This window comes from Carassius gibelio, chromosome A1 (assembly GCF_023724105.1).
Source record: "Carassius gibelio isolate Cgi1373 ecotype wild population from Czech Republic chromosome A1, carGib1.2-hapl.c, whole genome shotgun sequence".
Classification (NCBI taxonomy): Eukaryota; Metazoa; Chordata; class Actinopteri; order Cypriniformes; family Cyprinidae; genus Carassius; species Carassius gibelio.
In genome coordinates, this window is record NC_068371.1 from 5,838,382 (window position 1) to 5,856,858 (window position 18,477).

At 37.3% G+C, this 18,477-nt stretch overlaps 1 protein-coding gene across 2 annotated transcripts; it reads left to right on the forward strand.

Annotated features, from left to right (window-relative positions):
- Nucleotides 1-3,377: 3,377 nt before the first annotated feature.
- LOC127968921 (myotubularin-related protein 7) lies at nt 3,378-16,546 on the forward strand. Of its 2 annotated transcripts, none has more exons than XM_052570411.1 (14): nt 3,378-3,622; nt 4,143-4,262; nt 4,780-4,942; nt 5,400-5,557; nt 6,104-6,232; nt 7,161-7,295; nt 7,879-8,011; nt 8,101-8,210; nt 8,430-8,555; nt 10,423-10,472; nt 11,120-11,320; nt 11,842-11,976; nt 14,871-14,997; nt 15,428-16,546. In XM_052570411.1, exons 1-14 carry the CDS (start codon nt 3,599-3,601, stop codon nt 15,752-15,754), a joined length of 1,938 nt encoding a protein of 645 aa, XP_052426371.1. In that variant the 5' UTR covers nt 3,378-3,598; the 3' UTR covers nt 15,755-16,546. The 2 variants fall into 2 exon arrangements, with proteins under 2 accessions (XP_052426371.1, XP_052426432.1); XM_052570472.1 differs by having other exon boundaries at nt 14,871-15,025; nt 15,428-15,639.
- The last annotated feature ends 1,931 nt before the right edge of the window (nt 16,547-18,477 follow it).

Genomic DNA, 18,477 nt, shown 5'->3' on the forward strand with positions numbered 1-18,477 from the left:
ATACACACACACACACACACACACACACATATACATTTATGTATTTATTAAAAGACAGAAATTAATAAGTACATAAAAAAAAAATTTAAATGTCAAACATATTGATCAAGCAGTAAAATTTAGAATTAGCAACCAAGCAGATGCAAAGTACTGTTTGGTTATAAATGTGTTGATTCATTTAAAAAAACAAAAACAAAAAAAAAAAAAAAACATTTTTTTACTACATAAGTGTAATTCTGAATTCTTAACCTAATATTTCCAATGTCAGTAGAGATAAAAGTAATCAAAATATATATTTCATTGTGTATAATTTATTTAAGTGGTTTTGTGTAACCATGTTTGAGAATCTGCTTTCACAGTCAGGACAGCACTTCATGCCTGGACACACTTGTGATTTATGTGTGTGTGTGTGTGTGTGTGTGTGTGTGTGTGTGTGTGTGTGTGTGTGTGTGTGTGTGTGTGTTGTGCATGGAGCCAACATTGAAGATAGCAGGGCTTTAATATCACTCTTTATCTGTCCAAAGCATTTTAACACCCAATGCACTCAGACACATTCAATAGCTAGTTCTGTTTTAAAGAGATAGATATAAATAACCTGATACCTGGGTTCATACACAACACTCTTTAAGTCCAATCTCTAAAATTATTCAAAAGTATTTGGTTGCTACATTCTGTTAAGAAATAGCAGCATCCATCTTCACTTAAACATAGAACGGAAACACAGACACAATCTTGACCACCCATGCACACGTTGCAGTAGCCTGCAGATCATGTGTTTCCCAGGCTCCCTGTATTAGAACCTGTATAGAAACATCAGTGCTCTCAGGAGCCTGTAGACATGGGCATTCAACCGGACCACAGACTTCAGCAGATTGTTACTAAATATTTACTCAACCAAAAACAAGTCATTAATAAAATGATCGCCAGGGCCTGTTCACTTTCACAGTGAAACTGTATATAGAGATTGTATGTTTAAGTCATCTTCTATTGCACAATGGGCCAGAGATGCATTATATATCAAATATACAGTACAGACCAAAAGTTTGGACACACCTTCTTATTCAAAGAGTTTTCTTTATTTTCATGACTATCTAAATTGTAGAGTCACACTGAAGGCATCAAGGGCTATTTGACCAAGAAGGAGAGTGATGGGGTGCCGCCTCCACAGTCACCGGACCTAAACCCAATCAAGATGGTTTAGGGGTGAGCTGGACCGCAGACAGAAGGCAAAAGGGCCAACAAGTGCTAAGCATCTCTCGGTGAACTCCTTCAAGACTGTTGGAAGACCATTTCAGGTGACTACCTCTTGAAGCTCATCAAGAGAATGCCAAGAGTGTGCAAAGCCGTAATCAAAGCAAAAGGTGGCTACTTTGAAGAACCTACAATATGACATATTTTCAGTTATTTCACACTTTTTTGTTATGTATATAATTCCATATATAATTCCACATGTGTTAATTCATAGTTTTGTTGCCTTCAGTGTGAATCTACAATTTTCATAGTCATGAAAATAAAGAAAACTCTTTGAATGAGAAGGTGTGATCAAACTTTTGGTCTGTACTGTATATATATATATATATATATACAGTGGGGATCGAAAGTTTGGACACCCCTTGCAGAATCTGTGAAAATATTAGTAATTTTCAAAAAATAAGAGAGATCATACTAAATGCATGTTATTTTTTATTTGGTACTGTCCTGAGTAAGATATTGTACATAAAAGATATTAACATTTAGTCCACAAGACAAAAAAATTGCTGAAATTATTAAAATAACCCCACTCAAAAGTTTGGGAACCCTTGGTTCTTAATACTGTGTTCTGTTACCTGATGATCCTCGACTGTCTTTCTGTTTTGTGATGGTTGTGCATGAGTCCCTTGTTTGTTCTGAACAGTTAAACTGAGCAGCGTTCTTCAAAAAAATCTTTAAAGTCCTGCAGATTCTTCAGTTTTCCAGTATCTTTGCATATTTGAACCCTTTCCAGCAGTGACTGTATGATTTTGAAATACATCTTTTCAGACTGAGGACATTTGAGGGACTCAAACACAACTATTTAAAAAGATTCAAACATTCACTGATGCTCCAGAAGGAAACGAGATGCATGAAGAGCTATACATACATACATACATACATACACACACACACACACACACACACACACAAACACACACACACAGTCCGGCCCACAGCTGAAGCAATCTTGCAGTCTCTTCGTTTTACAGGAACGTAAAACCTCTGTAATAAATAAATAAATATTGCATCTTAATTAAGAAAAACAAACAAACAACAACAACAACAGCCATAAGCTGTTTTATTACCAGTTTTGCTGCCCCATAATAATAAACTGGGTACTGGGTTGAAGAAATTCGCCTGGCAAGGAGTTAATTTCAATTAAAAACGGTGAAACTTAATAACTTTTAATAACATTTTGTAAAAGGTAAAACGTTACCTCATTCAGTATACACCTGTGTAAACAACAAATGGGTCTGTCTGAAATCGCCTCTCACGGTTTCAAACAGAATACATCATAATGGTAACTTATCACCACCTTCTGGACAAATGTTGTAACTACAAAACAATACTCTATATCGTAATCACGTAAATTGAGATTTTTCTATGAAAAAATAATTATTTTTAAGTTAAAGAAACTTTGAGAATTTACATAAGAGTTAAATAGTGAAACATGCATATCGCAATATGTAGGCTACAAATGCAACAGCAAAGTCAAATGATAAAATACAAAACTGTAACCCTGTGATTGATTCTTTAAATCGTGTGACCGCAAATGTTAATAAAATTATCGGAAATCATAGAAAATCTGGAAACAGGTTATCATATATATATATATATATATATATATATATATATATATATATATATATATATATATATATATATATATATATATATATATATATGATAACCTGTTTCCAGATATATATATATATATATATATATATATTTATAAACACCTGAAATGGTCTCTTAATTCATTACCGTGTCACTTAAAATACAACTATCATCTATCACCTTGTCTGCTCAAGGACGATATAGACGAGATGTTTGCGCATGCGCTGTTGTAAAATAATCCAAGGTAACGCAAAATACGAATCCTACTATGGCGAGGGATTGTGTCATAAATATTACAGTCATTTGTGACGTTGCGTGGTTATCTTCCTAAAGCGGCCAGTCACGTACCTTCATGAAAATTAATCAACCAAACCATCCTCAAAGTGAGAAGAGTTAATTCTCCCTCTGACTAGAGCCCGCCTATCTTTGTCGGCCTTTCAACCAATCAGTGAGAACTACTGGATTAACGTCACAAAATTTAGTTAATATTCATAAGCCGATAGTTCGCCATAGTGTGGTCCGTAATGTGCGTGTGCGCTCTGTGTTGTCCACAGTGTACCAGTCTGAGCGCACGGTTAGACCACAACTATGGCTTGAATTACAGCAACTACGGGCCTTTTCGTTATCTAATGATGGTCTTTTAACCAACATGCGACGACTTGCTCTGTTCTTTTGACCTAAAAAAGACCTGATACCCCGGTCGGTCCGGATTCATTTTCTGCGCATCATCTGGACAATCGTCTCTAGGATGGAGCACATCAGAACACCGAAGGTACTGCTGATGTCCTTTATATTTGGCTATTAAAAAAAAAAAAAAAAAACGCTCGCAATACAGCGTTCATTCTCTAGATCTCTTTCGTTTTGAATGTCATATGCTTAATATTTAATTAATTTTATGTAAAATAAATGGTTTGACAGAATAAGCCCAAATCATAGGCCACAATGCATCCCCCATCTTCCTTCATCTAGAGCACTGTAACAAGATCTGACTATATCAGTGTATTCAAGAGCACATTAATTGAGGTTAGGACAATGTGATCTGTCTCTAGCTAGCCCTCATTTTATATTTACTACATGCATTTTTCAGAATAATGCCAAGCTAATTTGTTATATGATTGCACAATAATTAACATGACCTTCAGAGTATATATATATATATATATATATATATATATATATATATATATATATATATATATATATATATGTAAGCTATTGTTTTACAATTGACAACATATTATGTACATCACAAGGTCGGTTTTTAGAAAAAATACTACATTGTTTTCTTCCAGGTGGAAAATGTGCATATGATTGATAGACTGACCCCCAGAAAATCTACGGTGGGCACATTATACCTCTCTTCGACTCACACTATATTTGTAGAGAACTCGGAGGCCCGCAAAGAGACTTGGGTAGGAATTGAAACCCTTTCATGCAGACAATCAAGCTTCCTCTTGAAAATGACCCCGACTGTTAAAACCACAGTGTCACGAGTCACTGTTATCTGGATAATTACTACAATCAACTGCATTTGTTGTTGCCTTATTCTGCTTTTTATCTGCTTTTTATCTTATTTTTTATTTATTTATTTTTTTTGCTGAATATAAACTAATTCAATTTATCTGTCTAGAGATCTATTCACTATTCACATACAAATTATTTTAAAGCAGCTTTAAAAAAAATCATGATGGCAATGTTTATAATAAATTAAATTAATATCTTTATGCTTTATAGTCACATGTAGCATATCAGAGGTGGGCGATAATATAGTTCACATTTAGTGACTTACAAGCAATCAAGCAGTTGATTTATATATATTAGTTTGTTATTAATTGTTTATTTGAGCCATTAATTCATCGTAAAATTCTAAACTTTGTTTTTAAACACGAAGAGTTCTGCAGCCACTAAGGATCTCTCTTGCTCTTCTAGGTTCTGCACAGTTTGGTGTATAATGTGGAGAGACTCCCGACAAACCCATCAGGAAGTCCTCTCTTGATCCGCTGTAAGAACTTCCATGTTTATCGACTGCTGATTCCACAAGAGAAGGACTGTTTAGATGTGCTGGCCTCCCTCACTCGACTTTCACGCCCAGGTGATGTAAATGTATATTATACTTTGGAAAAATCAAAAAAGAGTGGTAAATGCCATAAACATGTTGCTTTCAGAGTGTTCTTAAAAAGCCAAATGAATAGGCTATGTGGAATATATGCTTGCTTTCATTCATCTTACTTTAATTTAGCACTGAAATGCAATTTAGGGTGTTTTTTTTTTCATGGTCAAAGTATGTTAGTTGAATAATCATATCCTGTTAAATGTATGGTTAAAAAGAAAATGTGTGTGCGTTGGCATTTAGCATTTTCTTCTCTGAATAGTGACCATTTTGGCTTTGCACATTGCTTAGACAATGCAAGGTCTTAGCTGTGGCATCATAGTTCATTATAATAATACACCAGACAACGTCAGAGCACAATTCGCTGCAGCTTTGTGAGTTTTGTCCATGTGAGCGGTACACTCATTAATTTTTACTAATGTCTCTCTTTATACTGCAGAATGCTATGGAGAGCTGTTTTGTTTCTCTTTTAACCCCAACCTGGATAAAGAGTTAAGGGAAAAGGCCTGGGGCTTCATCGACCTGAAGGCAGAATTCAGTCGAATGGGAATACCCAGCAACCTCTGGCATGTCACAGCAGCCAACCATGAGTACAGAGTAAGTTTATCCCAAATGCCTGTTCATACTCCGGGTCAATAACCATGTTTTCCTTACCCACAAAAAATCTCAGAAATCGGTTTTTGAGTTTATGTCTAAAATTACAGTGAAAAACAATATTAAACATGATATGTGTATTTTCTTCCCCCCAAAACGTGTAGTTTTAACCTCATGTAGTTCCGAACCTATGCGACTTCCATAGTAACTATAAGTTTCTATAGTAACTGTGACACATTTCTTCAATGGAAGTTTGGCTATTTAATGGATTCACATAGAAATGTGGCTTCTACAAAATAATATTATTATTGCTTGGCAATTTCAGAGCTGATAGCAGGTCTGTATTTAAAGGTACATGCGTTATTCGGATTTGTAAAGTCAGCATAAAAGAAAAGTTGTTTCAGAAGCAGAGCAAGTTATTATATTTTAATGAATTTTCAATGAGCCTTTCTCAAAAAGCACAAGAATGTGTGTTACTAAATAAACAGGGCCACTTTTGACCATAAGAACCTAAAACAATAGTTCTGATCAGAATATTTTGATTGGCAGTTGTGTGAAACTTACCCGTCAGAGCTGTTCGTGCCAAAGTCAGCCTTTCCTGCTGTCATTGTGGGCAGTGCCAAGTTCCGGAGTCGAGGACGTCTTCCTGTTCTCTCCTACTTCCACAGAGACACCAGTGTAAGTGCAACAAATAATAACACTCATCTGAGATCAGCATCAACCCACTGCAGGCTTTTACTTTGGTAACACTTTATTTTGATAGTCCACTTTAGACATTCTACTAGCAGCAAGTAACTTTGCAACTACATGTCAACTAGCAGTTAGTAGAGTATTAGTAGACTGTCTGCTTAATATCTTCTAACACTTTCTTTGTCAACTTATACTAAGCCTAAACCTACCCCTAACACTAACCCTAAACCTACCCTAACGGTCTACTCTGAGAGTTTGTAGACAAGTAGTTGCAAATTTCTGAGACTTAGTTGATATGTAGTTGACATGTAGTTACAAAATTACTTATAGTCAGTAGAATGTCTAAAGTGGACTATTGAAATAAAGTGTAACCTTTACGGTTATATTACAGTCCTCACGAAATAAAAATGTACTCTGTTTACTTTATTAGCACGTATTGCTAGTCTTGAGGTGAACAATTAATCAGTGCAAGTTTATCCACTGAAAGAAAAAATAAGTTTGTCTTGGTAATCTTTAAACAAAATCTGAACCTTCGCTTCCGCTCTGGAATGGCATTCCTTCTCCGATGACGTCTGTTTGACTGCTTGGGCAGGGTATCCTCAATCTAACCGTTAGTTTCCTATGAATGAAAGATGAGGTGGAGTGCTAAAATAAAACCCCGGCCTCTATTCATTCCATTCCATTTCATACTGCATTTCGTTGCCTTGTGCCCACATGTGCAATGACAATAAAATTGAATCTAATCTAATCTAATCTAATCTAATCTCAATTGGAAGTACATCACTATACTGAATAAAAGCGGGCAGCAACTTCCGGTTCCCACGCATGTTAAGCTTGCTATGTTAAACCAGAACTTTTCATTGTTTTCACTTCCCCACTTTTCTCTCTTTGAATTGACACACCACTGGTTCTCAAGGCGTCGATCTGTCGGAGCAGTCAGCCTCTTTCTGGTTTCAGTGCGCGTTCCGCAGACGATGAGCAGATGCTACACGCCATTATGAAGTCAAACCCCGTCAGCGAGTTAATGTATGTGGTGGACACAAGGCCAAAGGTGAGAGATCACAAAACAAATAAGTGGATGGAAAGGCTGGACAATCGGTTTTAGATGCAGTAATTTGAAAGTTGTCTGATATACTACCATGCAAAAGGGGTCAACATTATTTATTAATATGTTTTCTTTAGAAAGAAATATCTGATGCTCACCAAAGCTGCTTTTCAACTGTGGAAACTAATATTGTGGAGAGGAAAATTAAAAAACAAAAATTTCTATTTTAATGTATTAAGAAATGTATTCCTTTGATGGCAACGCTGAAATGATCACATGATCCTTCAAAACTCATTTTAATATGCTTCATAATATTTTAATTTGTACTTGCTAAGTAAGTTTTTTTTACAACAAACACCCCCCCCCACCCCCCAAAAAAACAAAAACAAATTCATACTGACCACCAACTTTAAAATGGAAGTAGCCTATTTATACATTTTTCTATCCAGACATGTTTGTTGGCTTTGGCTTGGTCCATATAACTTCAAGACATTCCAATTATTATAATGAACTATTCTTTAATATAATGTTGATATCTTGTAACTAATCATAAATACCAGTTTTTTACACTGTTTGTAACTATTTCCAGCTAAATGCCATGGCTAATCGTGCTACAGGGAAAGGCTACGAGAATGAAGACCATTACACTAACATAAAACTGCAGTTCGTTGGCATAGAAAACATCCATGTCATGAGGAACAGCCAACAGAAGCTTGTAGATGGTAATTACGTACTACTTTTATACCAGCAGATACTTGTCTGGTGTTCACTTGCTGTCCACATGGAAACTGAAAGCTTTTCTGTCTTGCAGTTGGCGAACTCCCGGCTCCCTCAATGAGTGATTTCCTGTGGGGTCTGGAGAACTCTGGGTGGCTGAAACACATCAAAGCTGTACTAGATGCTGGAGTCTTTATTGCAAAGGCAAGACTTTTCAGAAAGTTTTAAGATGATTTTTAAAAAGGCAATCTCTGTTAACAGAAGTTATTAGAAAAGACGTGGAAAAATCATGGAAATTCATTGCTAAGACATGTCTAAAAACATGGCATTATCATGTTGGAAGCATGTCCAAAAAAATAGTAGAAATCCTAAGTATGATTGATATAATCCCACATGTATTCTTGTATTCCTGTCTGTCTCCAGGCCGTGGCAGAGGATGGGGTGAGTGTTCTGGTGCACTGTTCAGACGGCTGGGACAGAACCGCTCAGGCCTGTTCGCTGGCTAGTGTACTACTAGATCCATACTACAGAACTATCAAAGGACTGATGGTAATCATAACCTTGATTACGACCGATCCATTTTGCTATAGTCCAACATAGGGATGTCAACGATTAATCGATGATCGATTAATTGTCGATAAGAGATGCAATCGATTAAGGCTATCGATGGTCGGTTAACCGATTCAATGTTGGGCTGCGTGCGGCTCATGCGCACTCAACACGTGCGAGCGGCTGTGAGTGACGGTGACGATATATAAAAGCATCATCATTCATTCACAATGTACAAATTAAGCTTTTAATGTGATTTAAACTTTAAAGTACATTAAAATAGAAACAACATAAAAGTTCTTCAACATTAAATGCAATAGAAATGTAGTTACTAATCCTTTCATCAGATAACTGTTTTATATCGTGCGCTTTGCAGGGCTGCGGGACACAGTGACAGGACAGGTAGTCTATTCATTCCTACAACTTGTTAATTCATTCCTACGAATTATTAATGTGGCAATTGTCCATGTTTCATTAATTTTGTTCCCTAAATAACCCATGATTTAAGTGAAATAAGGGAACAAATTAATAAATCGAACGAATTCTTAATTCATGAAATCTTTAATTTCCCTTCCCATTTTTACCACAGTAAGAGATGCGAAAACAGTTATTAAAAGCGAAAGATAATAAAATAAACCTGGGAAATTAGAGGGTTAGACTATGAAGATTTAGGAAAAGAAAAATAAATATGCCTAAATATACTGAATTTGTGGAAATTCGTGACCAACCGGCAAACCAGAACAAAGCCGCGTAAATGAAGACTATGGGGTCCAAATGCATGGTCGCGATGTAACATTTTCCAGTTAACCTATTATTCCTCTAATAAACAAAGCTTTTATACCACACTTGTCATAATCAGATCTTATCATTTCTAAATAAATAATTGCTGGATTCAAAACAGCGATTAATAGGCGCTGTGACCGACACATTCCTGGAGCATTCAGTTTAAATAGACCGTAGTATACCGGTCCACTCTGCTGTTATGCCAAGGACGTTTTTGCTCATATGAAGAGGATCATCTTTTCCGTCTATATGCGAATGCGTCTTAAGTACAAGCCTAGTTTACATTATTAATAATAGTTTAACATTCAAATACATTGCGAATATGGAAACATTTCGATTTGTGCCGAATGAGACATGAGCAATAACCTCCAAATAAATCTAGCCAAATCCGCGCTCGCTCATCCTCGACTGCACGCAGGCACTGTCACGATCTAATGCGCTGTATGCCGGATTTTTAAAAATCAGACATTTTCTAGGACAGAATCCAGCAGGATCAAATTAATGTGAGCAACTGTGTTTTGGTGCAGCAGCGCCGATGTAGTTCACTTAATGTGCAGCGCAGTCACACGCGCTCCACATTTCGGATAATTTTATACAATAATGTCAGTTGAAAACATCGCAATTGTGCTTTAAAATACAACAACGAGCACCACAAAACCATTTAAAGAGGCGCGTTCAGCGTTCTCCGTGCGGGATTGGAAACTGTCAACAAAGTAAAATGACCTCAAAAGTATGGCGCGCTCTCTTCATTTTATCAAATGATCATAATCGCATCTATTCATTTTATAATCCTGCTACTAGCATTTTATTCAGACTAAAACCTCTTTAATTCAAGTGAGAAAGCGTTTTGTGTGTGTGTGTGGCTTTTGCACATCCTGTCATACCGCTGACTGTGTGCCTGCAATAGACGCATTTTGCAGTATTATGGTTAACGATTAATCGATTAATTGATCGTTAATTTAAACGACGATCGATCATGGAAATAATCGAAATTTGACATCCCTAGTCCAACATCATCTAAGACTTAATGTGTAACTTTTTTTTGTTTTTGCCAGTGTTTGAACACAAGTCTCATTGCTTGTAGGTTCTGATCGAGAAGGAATGGGTTTCATTTGGACACAAGTTTTCTCATAGGTTTGTGTTTTTCCTTTCAATTTGCATGTTTCTGGCCTCAGATGATGGAAACCACGACCAACTTGCAGTTAATTTTAGTTCTTGAATTGAAGCTTTCTGTGAATATCCTCTACAGTGTAGCTTGTGTATGGATAACATGCGAGACCAGAAAAGCCTCAAAAGTCCATAGCAAAGCTGTGACTAAACCATCAGTCATGCAGTGCACAATGTTATTCTGCATCGCTAAGCTTTAGGTGAGCCTCTATGCTCCAAGAATGAAAATTTGTGAACAAATATGAAAATTTTCTTACATGGAACATAAAAGGAGAAATTTTGAAGAATGTTCAAGCTGCTTTTTTCCATATAGCAAGTCTTCTAAAGCCATACGTTAATTCGGTGTCATGTTTAAACTGTTTTTCACTGATCGAAAGTGATTTGCCTATGTGCATATTCAAACTTGGCATGTCTTGGTGTGATGTCAGTGACTACAAACCACTGTTCTCACTTGTTTTGTAATTTGACACAGTCACACAAGCTGGAATGTCCAAAAGTGGAAATAAAATCGGAGAGATTTGGAATTAAATAAGGTTAAACGATGACAGATATTTTGGATGTTTAACTATATCATTATTATTTACATCTTCATTTATGAATAACACGTTCTACAGGTACGCTCACCTTGACGGTGACCCCAAGGAGGTTTCTCCGGTCATGGACCAGTTTCTGGAATGTGTGTGGCAGCTGATGCAGCAGTTCCCCTGTGCGTTTGAGTTTAATGAGCGATTCCTCATACAGCTACACACACATATATACTCCTGCCAGTACGGGAACTTCATCGGCAATTGCCAGAAAGAGAGGAGAGATTTGAGGTAAAAAAAACACATTTGGCCATTTTTCTGAAAATGGATTGCTGAGAGAAAGCTTCTACTTGTACAAGCTGCTTCAGCACCTGCAGCTACATGTCAGTGTATGTATGTAGGCAAACGGCTAGAAATCAACTACTTTTTAAACTGAGATGGTTATAGATGTAGTGGTAAAGATGGACCACAGTCTGTTTACTGGCTTGATCCAGCCAGGAAGCCAAATCATGTTTTAAGGGTACCGGGTTAATATGAATCCTGAAAGACTAACCTCCAAAGTAGACCAGATAAACATGCCAAAAGTATACCTACTTCAAAAAAGGGGTTCTTATCTCAAACAATATCCAAAACATTTTGCTAATGACAAAACCAATGTTTAGTTTTTTTTATGGTTGTGGTAAGCCCTTGATACAGAATATTGTTCCAAACAAAAGGTGATGAACCTTCTCATTATAACTTGGACTATGTAGGTTTCATTACCTATATGCGCTAGTATACTTACCCAGCCTCCCTCTTTGTGAACTGTGCAGGTTACAGGAGCGAACACACTCTCTGTGGCCGCACCTATGGGAGAACAGGGCCGAATACACTAACCCTCTGTACAGGACAGACCACAGCCAGACACAGGGGGTTCTGAAACCTCTCACCACTGCCTACTGCTTCAAGTAAGTCAACCGATCAGAATGGCCTCTATACAATCATTAGACTTCCTCTTGTGACCCTTTGCTGAATTGGCTGAGAGATGACAAAGGTCCATACTGTAAGAATGAGAAAGTGAAGTGAAAGTATATTGGACACAAAATAGCTTGCAGTGTCACTTTCATGTTTTTTTTTTTTTTTTTTTACTTAATTTTTTTTCAGCTAATGTAGAAACAGAAAGAGGTGTTGATTTCTTTAAATGGGAATAAACACACTTGTTAATTTAGTACTTTCCACCAAGGCACTTTAGTGGACTTGTGAAAGACTGTTACTTTATAAGAGCTGCCGTTTGACTTAACCACTAAGGTGTTTTCTAACTTTTAATTACTTAATTTAGGCTAAAATCTGAACTGAAAGCATGCTTAAAGGGGGGGTGAAATTCTCGTTTTCACTCAATATCCTGTTAATCTTGAGTACCTATAGAGTAGAACTGCATCCTTCATAACTCCAGAAAGTCTTTAGTTTTATTATATTCATAAGAGAAAGATAGTCTGTACCGATTTTTCCCGGAAAAACACGACCGGCTGGAGGCGTGACGTGTGGGCGGAGCTAAAGAATCACGAGCGCGAGTAAGCTTTTGCGTTGAAAGCGTTTGGAAGCTGTGGCATTACCGTGAGGAAAAAAACATCCAAAAAAACCATGGCTAACAGTCAGATTCAGCCGTTTATTTATGATCCAGAATCATATCCCGAGGCTGAAACTGAACGAGAGCAGCAGCAACGACTGGCTCTGAGCGGGGCTTGAACCCGGGTCTCGGCATGTTAGGGGACGCACTAACAAGGAGGCAGAGATAATTGAAGCAGTTTTACTCACCGCCTGCGGTTCCAACACACGATCGTGACCCTTTTTCGTTGGGATTGCATCATCCTTAAGAAATAAACGGTGTGCAAATCCGGCGTCAAACTGGGTCTTGTTTGTAAAACAAGCATCTTCGAAATGCAGGGAACAAACAAAAACACTTGCACAACTCCGTTGATGCTCTGTAAAAATAAACTCCATCCACTGGTTTTTTTTGGTAATCTGTGCAGGGTTGTCTTGCCCTGGCAACCAAAAATACACTTCTTTTGTGACATTTCACGACGCTCTCGCTCTGATCAGTGAAGTCTGTTGTGCTCTCAGTGCTCTGCTATACGGGAGAGCGCGCTCTTCCGGCAGAAGTGCCCTTAGGACCCATATAAGGAAATTCCGCTCCATCTAACGTCACACAGAGCCATACTCGAAAAAAACTTTCCGAAACTTGTGACAAACCGGAAGGAGTATTTTTGGAACAGAAATACTCCTTCAAACGTACAACTTAATTTTTGAAACTTTGTCCATGTTTAGCATGGGAATCCAACTCTTTAACAGTGTAAAAAACTCAGTATGCATGAAATAGCATTTCACCCCCCCTTTAACAGATCATAAGAAACAATATACAATATTGGCTGTTAATTAGTACATATTAATACCTTATTCTGCATGACCATATTTTAGATCCCTTATTCCTACCCCATACATAAACATCCTTACTAAAGCCCCTTTCACACTGCCATTCCGGCAAATACACGGGTAAAGTGTTCCGGGAATTGTTCCCGGGTCGCTAGATTTTGCACTTTCACACTTCCAGTGATTACCCGGGATATGTGCATGCTTTCACACACAACACGTAAAGATCTCGTAACGACACGTGACATCAGGGCATGACATGTAATGTACGAGTCGAAAATGCTAGGCACGTTATAAGCAGAAAATTAGCTTAATTGAGGCAAGCCATATTTAATAGTTAGTTAATAGTAAGAATTGGTCCTCAAACTAAAGTGTGACTTATAATAGAATAATAGTACTAATAGTAATAACATTATAATAGTAAATAATACTTAAACAACACACCAACATGGGAGAAAAGTCTAGCAGTTTAGATAAACCAGGCGGCAAGGAAGTCGACCGGAAGTTGAAGTCGGCTGGGTGCCACCATCTTGTAGCAGAACTTCACTTGTGTTAGCATCCCATTGACCTCCCATTCATTTTGGCATCACTTTGACAGCGAATAACTTTACATCTGAGGCATTTAAAGACTTCATTTGTCCATTATTTATTTCTAAAGATACACAACAATGTATAAAGTGCTCCATTAGCTTCTATGTTTCATTATGGCTCCGTAGAAACAGTTTTTGTAAAAATAGGCTAACGATTGCGTCATAACCACTCGACTCTCTGTCGCACAGTAGAGAAATTACCATACAGACAGGAGGAAAAGCTCAAAGGCAATTAACTTAATATGGCATACTGGTGTTACATTTTAAAATACTATACAAAATAATTAATCAGAATACTACTCCTGCTCACTCACGCCAAAGAACTCCCCGCTCAAGCTCGCCGTCTCTGCAAGATTAATGATGGCAGTTTGCACGCACAGCTACTAGAAGATTTACATATGTCAGACAGGTTGCTGACGTCGTCAAGCTTAGTTTGAGTCTGCGCGTCAGAAATGGAAGTGCTAAAAATAGCTAAAAATGGGCTTCACTTGTCTCAATTGAGTTCCAATGGGGTCGCTGTGTCCATTTCTTTTACTGTCTATGAGATAAACAGAATACAACAACCATTTTTACCTACCATTTTTCTCTGTTAACTCATTTAGAAAATCCTAATCACATTTGAAGACTGAAAATCAGTAAAACTGCACATTGTGCACCGTGGCATAAACATTTGAAAATGACGTTGTGACCAAGACAAAGCTCTCCCCCATCCCCAGTCATTCCTGCATTATTAACCATTTTACAGCCATCCTAAATACATAATGTTTTAGTAAAATGAATAAAATTTGATTGTTTTTTTAAAATTGTGCAATTGGTGGATTTACCAACTGGAAATTATGGTTTAGGTTTTGGAAGGGGATGTACGGCCATGCCGACAAAAGTGTGGCTTCACACCAGTCTCCAGCCGATTGCCTGAACGCGGTGAGGGAGGAGTCACAACAATTGGAGGAGGAGCTTAGCGCCCACCAGGAGGTACCACGGGAGACGGACGCTGGACAAGGCATACACACGCATGCATAAATATCACATATGTATCATCAAGCATTTTAAAATGCAGAAGTAGAAGTAGGGGATGGATGCATAATCCATTCCCACACACTACAAGTACACTATGCAGAATACTAATATTCCTTTTTTATAGGGTGACCACATGTCTTCTTTGATTTTCTATTGCTTTCATACTTGCTAAAGGTAATGGCTGAAAAGTAGTTTGACTAATAGCCTGCAGGGATTGTACATGTAAAGCCAAAAACCCAGGCACTTAGGGACATGTTCAGAAAAAACAGGATGTGTGGTCACCCTAATTTCAAACATTAGGCCATGAGAATCAAATGTGTTCCTTCTATTTGCTACACTAATGTAAAACTCACCAACCTTGTCCTCTTCAAACTTACCTCTACAGAGACTTGCCCAACTGAAGGAGAAGAAAACTTCAGGGGGGAGGAAGAAGACCAACAAGCTGTCTGAACGTGTCCGCCGTCCAATTCCAATCGAGAGCAAACTCAGCAGCCCACTAGACTACTTCACCGCCACAAGAAGTGAGAAACACAGTCCTTCCTTCACACTGCCACTAGAGTTAGCAGCCCCACCCAAGAACGGTGACCCTGATGACCTCTCAACCTGCAGTGATTTCGAGTCAGGTGTGGCTGACCTCAGCAGCCACTCCTCTAGTGCTGGAGACGACACTAAGGACCACGACTCAGATGAGGCGGTCAAATCAAACACCTGAACTAAAACAGAACTGGTGGCAATGAGGGATAAAAGCACAGTAATGGGTACCAAACTAGGAACTGCTGTTTTTTTTATTTTTTAAATGTCATTTGAATTTTTTTTTATATATGTGTGAATTTATATTTAAGTATGTTAACAAGTACACATATCCAAGATGGTCTGGCAATAAGATCTTATTCCATTAGAGTAAAATCTTATTTCTTCTATAGTATTTTAAGCTTTGGTTTGACTGTATATTTCACTGTCTGATCCTTCAAGCCCTTGGTCATTTTAGTCTTGAAATTTTCCATAGTGTCTGTATGTTCGGAACAGCATATTATCATACTTCTCACACTAATACACAGAACATACATCAGATACTCAGTAGTATGGAAGCTTGTTTCAGCCATGGGATAAAAACAATAAAAAAAAAGGTAACTGTAACTTCTCATCACAATTCAGACACAAAATATAAAAATTACAATTTCAACTTCATGCCATAATTCTGACATTTTTTTTCTCGCAATTCTGAAAATTTTAAGAAACTACATTATTTTTCAGAATTCTGAGTTTACTTACTCTCTTAAAAACTGAGATCAGTTTTTTTTCTGCCACAATTTCTTCTCACAACTTTTTTTTTACTTGCCATTCTGAATCAGATATGATGTGAATTGTGAGATGAAGTTGCAATTACCTTTTTTATTATTTTATCCCACGATGGAAATTTCTTACAGGATGGAAGCTTCTATACAAAATTAATACAACATTTAAAAATACTATGTCCTGCAAAGCAATTTTTATTTATTATATATATATATATATATATATATATATATATATATATATATATATATATATATATAAACACACACACACACACACACACAGGTGCTGGTCATAGAATATCATCAATTGATTTAATTAATTCCATTCAAAAAGTGAGACTTGTATATTAGATTCTTTCATTACACACAGATTGATATATTTCAGATGTTTATTTCTTTTAATTTTGATGATTATAACTGGCAACTAAGGAAAATCCCAAATTCAGTTTCTCTGAAAATTCGAATATTGTGAAAAATTTCAATTTTGAAGACACCCGTTACCACACTCTAATCAGCTAATTAACTCAAAACACCTGCAAAGCCTTTAAATGGTCTCTCAGTCTAGTTCTGTAGGCTCCACAATCATGGGGAGGACTGCTGACTTGACAGTTATCCAAAAGACGACCATTGACACCTTGCACAAGGAGGACAAGACACAGAAGGTCATTGCAAAAGAGTCTGGCTGTTCACAGAGCTCTGTGTCCAAGCACATTAATATAGAGGCGAAGGGAAGGAAAAGATGTGGTAGAAAAAGTGTACAAGCAATAGGGATAACTGCACCCTGGAGAGGATTGTGAAACAAAACCCATTCAAAAATGTGGGGGAGATTCACAAAGAGTGGACAGCAGCTGGAGTCAATGCTTCAAGAACCACTACGCACAGACGTATGCAAGACATGGGTTTCAGCTGTCACATTCCTTGTGTCAAGCCATTCTTAAACAACGGACAGCGTCAGAAACATCTTGCTTCAAAAAGGACTGGACTGCTGCTGAGTGTCCACAGTTATGTTCTCTGATCGAAGTAAATTTAGCATTTCCTTTGGATATCAGGGTCCGAGAGTCTGGAAGAAGAGAGGAGAGGCACACAATCCATGTTTCTTGAGGTGAAGTGTAAAGTTTCCACAGTCAGTGATGGTTTGCGTTGCCATGTCATCTGCTGGTGTCGGTCCACTGTGTTTTCAGAGGTCCAAGGTCAACACAGACGTATACCAGGAAGTTTTAGAGCACTTCATGCTTCCTCCTGCTGACCAACTTTATGGAGATGCAGATTTCATTTTCCAAAAGGACTTTAAACGTGCACACAGTGCCAAAGCTACTGTACCTGGTTTAAGGACTATGGTACCCTTGTTCTTAATTGGCCAAAAAACTTGCATGACCTTAACCCCATAGAAAATCTATAGGGTATTGGGAAGAGGAAGATGCGATACGCCAGACCCAAGAATGCAGAAGAGCTGAAGGCCACTATCAGTGCAGCCTGGGCTCTCATAACACCCGAGAAGTGCCACAGACTGATCGACTCCATGCCACGCGTCATTGCTGCAGTAATTCAGGCAAAAGGAGCCTGAACTAAGTATTGAGTGCTGTACATGCTCATACTTTTCATGTTCATACTTTTCAGTTGGCCAAGATTTCAAAAAATCTTTACTTTGTATTGTTCTTAAGTTATATTCTATTTTTCTGAGATACTGAATTTGGGATTTTCCTTAATTATCAAATATAATCAGCAAAATTAAAAGAAATAAACATTTGAAATATATCAGTCTGTGTGTAATGAATTAATATAATATACAAGTTTCACTTTTTGAATGGAATTTGTGAAATAAACTTTTTGATTATATTCTAATTATATGACCAGCACCTGTGTGTGTATGTATATATATATATATATATAATTGGGTTTGGAAATACAATGCAACCATTTTATTTGTCAATATTGGACGGCATTATGCTAATTCTAATGTAATGTTATTTGTAAAAACAATAGGCAAAGTAGAGTATGCTAGTATAGTATTCCATTCCAATTCTAGCTCAGATCTTCATGGAAATTGGCCTTTGCCTTTGAAAACCATCAGATTCCCACCTGTGTGCGAAATTATGAGAATTTGCTGTACATGTGAAAACAAGAACTATATGGAATC